General features: G+C 38.5%; 1 protein-coding gene across 1 annotated transcript in view; it reads left to right on the forward strand.

Moving 5' to 3' along the window:
- Positions 1-12,275, forward strand: part of IQGAP1 (IQ motif containing GTPase activating protein 1) — a 112,608-nt gene that overhangs the window by 63,410 nt on the left and 36,923 nt on the right. The window contains exons 15-16 of the mRNA XM_027846360.1: positions 2,982-3,145; positions 12,022-12,112. Coding sequence (XP_027702161.1) covers positions 2,982-3,145; positions 12,022-12,112 — 255 coding nt within the window. The remainder of the gene's footprint in view (positions 1-2,981; positions 3,146-12,021; positions 12,113-12,275) is intronic.

The raw sequence follows: 12,275 nt of genomic DNA on the forward strand, positions 1-12,275 counted from the left end.
CTCTCTCTCTCTCTCTCTCTCTCTCTCTCTCTCTCTCTTCCCCCCCCCCTTCCTCCCCTCTCCTTCCCTTCCCTCCTTCCTCCCTCTCTCCCTTCTCCAAGTCCCCTTACTACACTCCCTTCATCTCCCCTGAGATGTCTTAATGGTACTCTTTGCCTGAGAAAGAGGACGTAGTTTTGTGCTCCCTTTCAGCAAAGACTGCTTATTATTATTATTTTTAAAGGAATTTAATTTTGAAGTGTGTAATACTAAAGAAAGATTCTGAAATAGTGCAGAAATTCATCATACATTCAAAAATTGCTTGGAGTAAAGAAAAAAAAAACACTTGATGAGGATTCATCTTTTTTATTTAGTGGTGATTATTGACCTGCAAATTTGTTCAGGCTTTTAAAAAATTATGTTTTTTGCTGGGCACAGAAATAGTTGAAAGAATACATTGCATTTTCCATATTCTAAAGTACCTTTGGAAATATATGACTGTGTAGTGGAAAGAGCTTTGGATGTGGATTTGTCTTTCACTTAATCTCTCCAAGTCTCAGTTTATTCATCTGTAAAATAAGGGAATTGGACTAGAAGATCCTTTTGTGGCCCTTCCAGCTCTCCATCTGTGATTCTGGGATCGCTCTAGACTTTTGGTTGGATTACCACCCCTCCCCTTCCCCCCTCCCCCAACAATTAAGGATTTAGTTCAGTTTAGTAGACTTGCTGAAGTGCTACTGTGTATAGAGCACTGTGGTGGGAACTAGAAGAGCTTACAAAATTTAAATTCCAAATTCAGTCTATGATTATGGAACTTACAATTCAATAAGGAGATAAGATACTGCTAACTTGGATACAAAGTATTTCATGAAAAGCACGTTGGAGAGCCTTAGAACAATGTCGGTCCGTTAATGTCTAAATGGGGGCTAATCACTGATCAAGGATATCAGGGAAAGTTCTGTGGAAGGAGTTAGCATTTTTTAAAATATTTTATTTTTTTCCAGTTACATGTAAAAATAGTTTTTAACATTCATTTGGGAGTTAACATTTGTGTTGGTTGCACATAGCAAGTACTTAAGAAATCAATCAACAAACATTTATTAAGCAATGCCTATATGTGTCTGCTACTGTACTAAGTGTTGGGGATGATACAAAGAAAAAGCAAAAACAGACCCAGCCTTTACAGAGCTCACATTCTAGTCGGGAAGACAACATAGTAAAAGGTGGACATACAAGATATTAAATCTAGAATATATGGAATGGAACCTTAGAGGGGATGTCACCAGCAGGTCAGAAGACTGGGAAAGGCCTCTTGGAGGAAGTGGCACTTCAGCTGAGTCTTTTTTTTTTTTTTTTTTTTTAAACATATTTCCACATTAGTCATGTTGTCAAAGAAGAATCAGAACAGAAGGAAAAAAAACACAAAAAAAGAACAAATAGTATACTTTGATTTGCATTCAGACTCTATAGTTCTTTTCCTGGGTTTGGATAGCATTTCTCATCATGAGTCTTTTGGAATTGTCTTAGATCATTGCATTGCTGAGAAGAGCTAAGTTTATCAAAGTTGATCATTGCATGATGTTGTTCAGTTGAGTCTTAAAGGAAACCAAAGATTTTAAATCAAGAGGTAGGGAGGGAGGGAGAGAGAAAGAAAGAGAGAGAATGAATGAACATACCAGGCTTGGGGAACAGCTAGTGCAAAGGCCTAGCTATCTGCTGAATTGGTTTAAATTTATATTGCCCTTAATGTGAATGCAAATAATATTGATTTCTTTTTCTTTTTTGAATAAAATTTTTTTCTTTGGAGCATAACTGAAGCTCATGACAAAGAACCAGTTTTCTCCAGTGTTACATGAGATTTAAAACAAAACAATGAAAAAGAAAACAATTTGGAGTTTTGTAAAAGTAGTTTTTCTTTCATTGTAAAGGAAAAATGCATATAATGTGTAAGATTTAATTTTATCTTTTAAAAATGATTATTAATATATTTTATTTATCTCCTTCATTTTCATATATACATCCCTCCTCCTTCCCCAGTCAGTCATCCCTTGTAACAAGCTATATAAAAAAAGAGGGGGGAAAGAGTTTAGTAAAACTAACCTGTGTAGTAACCTGTTTAGTAAAACTACATATCAGCCAAGTCTGACAGTATACACGATGTTTCATACTCATAGTATCCTACCTCTTTAAGGAAGTGAGGGATAGGTAGGGGACTAGGGGGGAGGGAAGGAATTCAGAGCCGAAAATAAAATTGAATTAAACACGAAAAAAGAATTGAGGGAGACATTTTTTGTCATCTCTTCTTTGCGGCCAAGTTTGGTCATTATAATTACACAGTTCACTTCCTTTGTTTCTTTTTCCCTTCCCTTCCTCCCTCCCTTCCCCTTTGGTTCCTTTCCATTTCCATTGTTGTCATTTCGTATGTTGTCTTTCTGGTTCTGCTTACTTTACTTCACATCAGTTTCATGTAAATGTTTCCATGCTTCTTTATAGTATTCCTGATTTCTTTTGGTGCAGTAATATTCCACTACATTCATGTGCTCTAGTTTGTTTAACCATTCCCCAACTGATAGGCATCTACTTTGTTACTGGTTCTTTGCTATTGTAAAAGTGCTGCTGACAAGTATTTGGGATATGTTAAGTCTTTCTATCTTTGACCTTCTTGAGAGATAAGTCCAACTGTATTATCTTTGAGTCACATTTTAGTCATTCAACATAATTCCCAATTGCTTTTCATAACAGTGGGAGCAAGTGTAAGTTAATTTAGATTAAGTAAACCAAGAAACATATGAAATGATTTACAAATGTCATAATTTAGTAACTTTGGTAAAAACTGAAATTTCAGTTTTGATTGGTTTATTTTTGGGAATGCTGCTTTTATATGGAAGAAATCTTACAGCCTGGCCTGTGGTCCATTCTGAAATGGAACCTGGGTTAGTCAGAATTGGGCCTATTCATAATTTCTTTCCTTTTTCATTGATGTCTCATTACTTCCTTTTTAGGAATTTTAGCAATTGGCTTAATTAATGAAGCAGTGGATGAAGGAGATGCCAGAAAGACCCTGAAGGCCTTGCAGCTTCCTTCAGTCAAATTGGAGGGAGTTCACGCTCACGTTGCCCAGCATTACCAAGATACACTGATTAGAGCAAAGCGGGAGAAAGCTCAGGTGAGATAATGGTCTGAGGGCTTTTGTGAGTCACAGGACTTTGACTGTGTTAGTGCTAGACTGGAAGTGGGCATGTTTGGCTGTTTATTCAGTGGTTAGCTGAATGCCTTGTCACATATGAAGTGCTTAATAAATGTTTGTGTTCAATTCAGTAATAAATACCCACCAACTTCCTAGATTGGGCAAGGCTTTGTGGAAGTTAAAAAATATATGAAGTGTAGCCCTTGTCCTCCCAAGTATAAAACCTTACTCGAGCAACAAGCAGCTTGGAAAGTAGCATAGACCAAATTGAAGTTAATGTCTCCATAAAAAAAAAAAAACAAATATTTAAACAAAGTAAAAAGACTGAAAAAAATAGAAAATGTAAGGTTATTTTATATCCAAAACAACTGACAAATAGATTAAGGAGAGAGAATTTAAAAATCGTTGAATTATCTGAAAGTCATGACCAAAAAAAGAGTCTTAGACATAGTATTTTAAGAAATCGTAAAAACAAAACTTCTAATATCTCTTTGAACCAGGGGGCAAAGTGAGACTAGAAAGAATCTCTCAGTTACCTCCTGAAAAAAACCCTCAAATGAAAACTCTCAGGAACGTTATAGCCAAAATCTAGAGCTTTTAGGTCAAAGAAAAAAATACTTCAAGCAGTGAGAAAGAAAGAATTCACGTGCTGAGGTGCCACAGTCAGGTTCACAAAAGATTTAGCAGTCACCACCATGTCTGATCCACACGATGACAACTGCAGTCCCAAAGGCCTCATGATGAAACAGACTGCCCACTCCTGACAGAGTGAATGGACTCAGAGTGCACATTGACACTTTTTGGAGGGATATGGCCAATACTAGAATTTGTTTTGCCTGATGACACGTTTATATAAAGGATTTGTCTTTCTGAAGGTGGAAGAGGGGGTGGAGACAGAAAAGCCATTTTTTCATTGATTGAAAAAACAAAATTTAATTAAAAAAATACAGACTCTTCTTTTACTCTTGAAAAGTGGGTAGTCCAAATTAGCATTATCATGTAGTTTTCATTTGGTATGCCTTGAATTGGAAAACTATATCTAAACACTGGAAATTTGCATTCTTAACAGTTTGATTTTCAGAATGTCTTTCTAAAGAACTCATGGTATGTGCAAATATTATTACTAATACCTAGGAATAGGATTGATTTACAGTCTGTATTTTATAAATTAGCAATAGAATTATGAGAGTCAACTCACCTCTTTGAGAATAAGTGGTGTTGTGAGGAAATAAGAACTAGATGTTACATGTCCAGTTCAGTTCTGTTGACCCATGTTGCTGCTTTGTGGGCAAATATGTAGTTGCATATTTTGGCTGTCAGAAAGATTCTCTGTGGAACTGTAGGTCTCTGACCGGAAGGAGATTGAATTCTATTCTCAGCATTCTGAAACTCAGGAGATTCAGGGAGTAATTCCCCCCACTCACAGAGTCCTAGAATTTCATAGTCGGAAGGGACCTCAGAGATGCCCAGTCCAGCTCAGATCTGAACAGGCACCCCCCTCTCCAGATTTAGTTTGGCTAAGTTTATAAGGCATCCTCTTTTATTTGGACCAAATGAGGTGAAACTTCTAGTGGCAACATCATTTCCTTTAAATCTGTGACATAATGAACTTTTTCAAAAGTTCATAAAATAGGATAAAGAAATAGTGGTGAACACCAGGCTTAACCGGATGACTGTAGATGAAGTTAAATTGCCTTTTTTAGATATGAGCTTAAGCTCTGACCCCTCTTAGTCATATTGGGAGTAGTTTTAGAAATCAGTCAGTTACCAAATTTAGCCACAAAAAAAGGATCTTAACTGGAACTTACTGAAGTTCTGATCTCTCTGGTAGTTATTAAAGCAAATTGCTGATGGCTATTGGGTGTTAATCCTAATGTACAAACATGGATACCATTGGTCTACCAAGAAACACATTTTATAACTGTCATTTATCTTTTTAATTAACTGAACTCCCTTTCTCCCCCCTTCCCGTCAGTCAAAACAGAACAGAACCAAACAGAACCAGTAATCACTAGATTAAGGATAGGAATAGCCAAGAAGAGAAACACTTTCAGAAACTTTTCATTAAGAAGAGATTTGTCTGTGAAACCTTTCCAAATCTAGGAAACAAGCAAATAGGCCAATTTAGGCTTAATAGCAGGAAAGATTCTACATGGATTGTTCAGTCTAACCTTTATTAAGCTCCTACTAGGGTACAAAACACTGTGCTAGCTTTGGGGGGAGGTCACAAAGCTTAGCAAAGATATCATCATTGCTCTTGTGTGATTCACACAGTTCAGTGAGCAAGTAAGTTACATGCACAGATAACTGTAAGATTTAATATACGATTAATGCATGAAAGGAGCAGCTAGGGGGCTTAGTAGATACAATGCCAGGCCTGGAGTCAGGAAGAACTGAGTCAATTCTGGCCATAGACACTGACTAGCCATGTGACCTTGGGCAAGTCACTTAACCTGTTTGCCTCAGTTTCCTCATCTGTAAGATGAGCTGGAGAAGGAAATGACAAACTACTCCAGTATCTTTGCAAAGAAAACCCCAAATAGAGTCACAAAAAGAGTCTGATACAACTGAAATGACTCAGCAACAATGCATTGTTGTTCAGTGCAAGTATTGTAACAATGCGTTAGAGAGATGCAAATTAGAATGCTGTGAGTTCTCAGGATGACTTTCTGGAGGAGAGTGCCTTTTGATGAGCTTTAAAGGGACAGATAGGAAGTTCAGCATATACATGCACAAACATTTTCTACACTGCAATGTAGGAAGAAGGAAATGATTGGGGATAAGGAGTGAAAGAAGGTAGATAGGTTGAATAGTTCCCTCCTCAAGGTTTGAATGTGTATAAACACATAAACACACAAGTGCACACACACATTTTTCACTCTTATCTTTTGCCCTTTCTTGACCGTTTTCTTTCATTCTTCTTGGGCATTCCTTTACACCTGCCCCCTTTCCCCTCCTTTTTATCTTCTTTTACTCTGTCCTCCAATTCATTCTCGTTCTTTGTCCTTATGATGAAGTTAATGTGTCAGCACATATCTAGCATAGTGTTTATACATACACATTTATGTAGATGCTTAATAAGTATTATTGGATGAAGGCTTCCTTATTCAGAATGTCATTCATTACTCTGTAATTCATGTGCTTCTAAGTATTAATCACACTTAATGGTTCTTAGAGTTAATTTGAGATGGTTGAGAATTAGATTTTTTTTTAATCATTGAACATACTATTAGAACTCAGAAAATGAATCTGTTTCTTTTACTTTTCTCCATTGGTTCTAACTCTAACCTCTGGGGTCAAGCAAAACAAGTCTGATTTCTCTTTCACATAACAGCCTTACCATATGTCATCCTCTCTTCTCTTCAAGTGTCTGTCACATAGTAGGTGTTTAATGAGTTTTGATTAAATTGAAGTAAGCAACCTCAGCTTCTTCAAGTCATTTTGGTGGGGCATGCTTTCCAATCTACCACCATCCTGGTCTTCTTCCTCTGGACATTTTCTAATTTGTCAGTGTCCTGAAAATTTGCTATCTAGAACTTAACACAATACTCAAAATGTGATCTAACCAGGGCTAAGGACAGGGCTAATGGGGTCAGACTAGCACCTCTCTGGTGCTGAATACCATTCTTCAAATCAATCTATTGTAAGATTGCATTAGTTTTTTAGCTGCCTGTTTATATTATGAACTTATTGAGCTTTCAGTATACTGAAGTCCCAGTCCAGTCCCCCCCCCCAGTCATTGCTCAGTCATATCTTCCACATCCCAAATTGTGCATTTGATTATTTAAACTCCAAATGTAGGACTTTACATTTATCCTCCTTAAATTTCATCTTCATGTATTTGGCTCCATATTCTGTCTGATGAATGAATGAATGAAAACATTTTTTAAGTGTTCACTATGTGTACAGTACTATGCTAAGTTCTGGGATACAAACAGACAGTTTCTGATGGAGAAGGTTTTTGGATCATGAGTTTTTCATCCACTGTTAGCTATCCCTTTTAGTTTCCTGTTATTTGTAGATTTGTTAAATATGCCTTTTATGTCTTCACCCCTCACTATACAAAGAGTGATGGAGTCTTGTGGCATCCCACTGGAAACCCACCAAGTTGATGCTGTTTGCTTAATTGATACTTTGGATCCAGGGTTTTCACCATTTTTGAATTCACTTTACAACTGTGGCTTATACAGCCAATGCCTCTCCATCCTGTCTCTAAGGGTGTTAGGGGAACTTTGTCATGTGTCTCATTGAAAACCTAATGCACTGTGTCAGTGATTCTCTTCTGATACATCATTTAACCCGGGAAGTAAGGTTAGGGTTAGTAAGTTTACTCCATCAGAGTTTGTACTGGTTGAAATCATGCTAGTTTATGATAATCACTGCTTCCCAAGCATTCTTTATTCTCAAGTTTTTCTTTGGCAGAATTCTATAGCAAGAGAGATATATGGAAATTATGCTATCGGAGGCTAAATTGAAGTTAATGGAAATCCTTAGCTTAGAGAAGTGTAAGCATGGGAAGGAATTTAATAGCTATCAAGTGCTTTGTGGAGGAAGAGTAAATACTTGTTCTCCTTGATCCCAAGGGACAGAAATAGGAGCAATGAATGGAAGGTTTCAGAAAGACAGATTTTGACTGAAGAAAACATCAATTTTTAAATTTACCCAAGTTTAAAAGCCCTGCCAGAGAACAATTGGGGCAGGCAGCAGTAGGGGTGCCATTCCTTTCAATCAGACAAAAGGAGTGGGCATCACTGAGTCAGGTTGCAGAGAATTAAATGTCTTAGTTTCCTGAGTTCGGGCAAGAAAGACTGCTCTTGTTTTAACTTCTTATTCTTTTTTCCCAATTTCTAGCCTTCCCATTGGTTGGTTATGTCGTGACACTGAAACCAAGCATGGAGTCATCACTTTGGAGTGGGGAGTGTAGAGGAGAGAATAACATTTATGAACGTCCTACTAGGTGCCAGGCACCTAGTGCCAAGCACTTTACAAGTCTGGTCTCATTTCAGGCGAAAAGAACTTTAGAGATCCTTTAGTGTCTCCCCCCAGCCCCCCCTCCCTCGATGAGGAGATGGGCACCACAGAGATCGTACCTTGCCCAAAGTCATCCAGGCAGTATTTTAGCAAATAAAGCTTCTATTCAAGCCCACATCTTCTGACCGCACACGGCTTCCATATGCTCTCATTGCGCTGCTTCTTTTAAAGTCATGTCCTTTTGGAATGCCTGTTATTCAGGTGACTTCTGTGCATCAGGCACAAACAGCCTTATTGTTCGTGTGGAAGGAACTCTGGCAGGGACTGAAGGGCGTGTGTACCTCAGGAAGCTTGAAGAGTACACAGATCACTACAGATAGGAGAAGAAACAAACTTAGCACCGTTGGGCAAGGGCGGCTCTGCGGGGGGAAAAGTTCTAAGCTCTTTGGGGGCTTAGAATGTGCTTCTGCAGGAAGATGACTTGGTGATGGTCTTTGAAGGACTAAGAACATTTTGACATTTGGTAATTTAGGGGAAGACATTCCAGATGGAGGGAAAAATGGAGCAAAAGTGTACAGGTGAAAAAATCTTGCCTTTTTGGAAAATAGTGAGTAATCACTATTTTTTTGCAATATATTGTGTTGGAATGTAGCGAAAGACTGGCTATAAATAGAGATTTGAGCCATGTATCCACTGTTATTAGTTTCTTTTATGCCTGTATCCTTTCACATTTGGGCAGTTGAAATAGCCTCTTAGTTTCCTCCCTTTAATCTTTTCCCCTCAGTCTGCTTTGTATAATCCATGTTGTCAGATCTCACTAAAATGTTTTTATCATGTCCCTGATGCGCGTTAGGCATGCTGACACAGTTTAGGGATGCTGGGGCACCCAGAATGTCAGGGTACAGGGTAGTGTCACCTGGGATGAATTCACACACTCAAATCATCTTCCAGTCAAGTGGCAAAGTTTATTGTGATGTCAATAGAAGCCAGTGGAGTTCCTTAGGGAACTTAAAACTTAATGAAAATGATGCTAATGCTTATATGGAAAAGGGACAGAGAAAGGCATGCCAAGTATGCTAATTAGATGATCTGGGAAGAGATTAGGGAGTGATCATTATGTGCAAGTAGTCTGGGTGCTGGGCTGCTGGAATGTCTGGGATAATTCAGAGAGTCAACAGAGCAAGCTCTGTTGATACCAGATATTGAGGGAGAAGGGACAAGATAGTTCTGTTCCAGGTGCCAGAGACAGAGTCCTTGGGCAAGCACCCCTGTGTCTGTACTGATATCAAAGGAATAATAAGGTCAGGTCTGTGTGTGTCTGCAACAGGGAAAAATTTTCTCACTGGGGGAGGGGGGCAGGGAAGATTTGCTGGAATTAGGGGTGCTTCCAGAGACATGGTCTTTGCCTTTTGGGTCCAGGTTCCACCACCCCATCATCCCTGCTCTTCTCAGAAATATTTTCAGAGGCTCCTCGTCTGTAGAATAAATTCTGAACTCTGTGTCCTGGCATTCAAGCCCTTCACAGACTTCCCCTAAACTACCTTAGCAAGGAATTTTTTTTTTAATTTGCTAGAAAGAGGGTTTTTATTAATATTCTTTTAACAGATTAAAAAAACAAATGCAACAATGCAACAAACTTCCTTCCAATGCTCTTTAAACAGAATTAGGTACTACCATTTGGGGTCAACTTTAGGTACAATTAGAATCAGTTACTATCTAATCCTGAGTTCAGGTAATAAAGTGCAGACTAAACTAAACTCTTCCATGATATAAGGCACAAGCACATGATCACAAGTAGTAAATACAACACAAATTACGAAACAAAAAATTGGATTAAAAAATCCATGCAAACCCATCTAAACATGAGTATGGTCCAGTTTCCAGAAGTACTTATCATGTACACATAACTACATCGTGTTACCAGTCTGTACACAGCAAGAACTTAGTTATTTCCAATTCTATTTTATACATGTTTACATGAATTCCATAGGTCTATGCACAGTATTGACACCTCCAGTGATGATGAAAAATTAGAATCCAGGCAAATGGCAGTTAAAACAGGATAAAGTGTGGAAGCTTGTGTCTAGGAATGCTTAGCAAAGGATTCTTACCTGGGGTCTGTTAATGTTTTTAAAATATATTTGATAACTTTGTTTTAATATAAATTGGTTCCCATTGTGATACTTGTATGTTGTTATATGCACTTAAAAATATCCTAGGGGCAGCAAGGTGGCGTAGTGGATAGAGCACCGGCCCTGAAGTCAGGAGGACCTGAGCTGAAATCCGGACTCAGACCATATACTTGACATGTACTAGCTGTGTGACCTTGGGCAAGTCACTTAACCCCAGTTACCTCACTTTAAAAAAAAAAATATTCTAAGAAGAGATCCATCAGCTTCAGTAGACTGCCAAAAGGGTCCATGACAAAAAAAAAGTTTAAGAACCCTTGCTCTAGACCTTACCTCCCCCTTCTTCCCAATGGGAACCTGTCAGTTCCGCCATATTGCTTTACTTGGTCTTCTGGATGTGTATTTTACTTTCTCAGATCTGTGTTTTGGTAATGCCATTTCCTTATTCTCCTTTTTTTTTCCCCAGGTATTTTTCAGCTGTGTCTGACACTTCATGACCCCATTTAGGGTTTTCTTGGCAGAGATATTGGAGTGGTTTGCCATTTTTTTCCAGCTCATTTTACAGATGAGAAACTGAGGCAAAAAGGCTTAAATGGCTTGCCCAAGGTCACACAGCCAGTGAGTTTCTGAGGTCAGATTTGAACACAGGAAGATGAGTCTTCCTGACTTCGGGCCCAGCACTCTATCCACTGTGCCCCCTAGCAGCCCAAAACTCCTTCGTGGTTCCCAGTTGGCTTGTTCAGTCTGTCCGACTCTTCATGACCCCATGGACTATACTATCCGTGGGGTTTTCTTGGCAAAGGTACTGGAGTGGTTTGCCATTTCCTTCTCCAGCGGACTAAAGCAAACAGAAGTTAAGTGACTTTTCCAGGGTTACACAGCTAGTAAGTGAGGCTGAATTCTGTCATCAGTTGATGATATGAGTTGTCACAGTTTATTCTGAAATGACTTCCACATAAGTAATTAGTTATTTCTTGTCTGGTAAGATGCAGTTGGCCTCATTTTAGAGGTAAATATTAGGTGTGTACCATGGCCAAAACCTTACAAATCTCTCTTTCTCTCTCCTGAAAAGAACATTCATGATATACAGGTGTGAGTAGTATATAAACATTGGACTTTCCCCCCTTAATTCTAAGGAATGATGTGTGTTGATGCTTTTGGGTACAATATGAAACCAACTTTCTCATTTGCCTCTTTGAGGAGATCTTACATGATTTTTAGCACCTTTTTCTTTCATTTAACTATTGTCACTGTACAAAGAAGCCACAGAGTTCAGAAAGTTGTTTTTTATTTGCCAATGCCTGAGAGCCAAAGATTGGTCACTTGGCAGTCCAAGCTCACTGTGGTGAGGACCTCATGGCAGTCGGCTGGTCTGGGCCTCAGCAGCATCTGCAGTCTGTTCCTGGCCTTATCTTTAGAACTTTTCCACTTGGGAGAACCTACTAGAGCATGTGCTCTGCTGGTAGAGCCTTTGAGAACAAAAGACGGCCTCAGCTGCATGAGGAGTCAGTGATCACAGGAGGGTTTTTTGGAGACTATGTGCCAGTGTATTTTGACCACCTTCCTTCAGTCTTATCTTGAACTCCTGCTGGCCAAGATTATACAATGTTAAATTATGTTTTTCTTTCAGACCAAAGTAATTTCATTCTATTTTGTTTTGGAAAGAGCCTTTAGACACGTGGTCATTTAAAACCTGCACCTTTAGTTTGTCACTCATTGGGTATTTAATGTTGGACTATTTTTAACAATCCTTAGGAAATTCAGGATGAATCAGCTGTGTTATGGCTGGATGAAATTCAGGGTGGGATCTGGCAGGCAAACAAAGATACAGAAGAGGCACAAAAATGTATGTATCAATTTCTGATTCTGTTCTTGCTATCATTTATCTATTTAGTATTCTTAAGAGAATGCTGGAATGAGGTTGTGCCAATTTCTAGTGTGAATTGATTGTGTGTGGGATATGTTGTATATCAAAACAATTATGTAGATGAATTTACAAATCTAGATTG

This window comes from Vombatus ursinus, unplaced genomic scaffold (genome assembly GCF_900497805.2).
Source record: "Vombatus ursinus unplaced genomic scaffold, bare-nosed wombat genome assembly UNPS02015129.1, whole genome shotgun sequence".
Lineage (NCBI taxonomy): Eukaryota > Metazoa > Chordata > Mammalia > Diprotodontia > Vombatidae > Vombatus > Vombatus ursinus.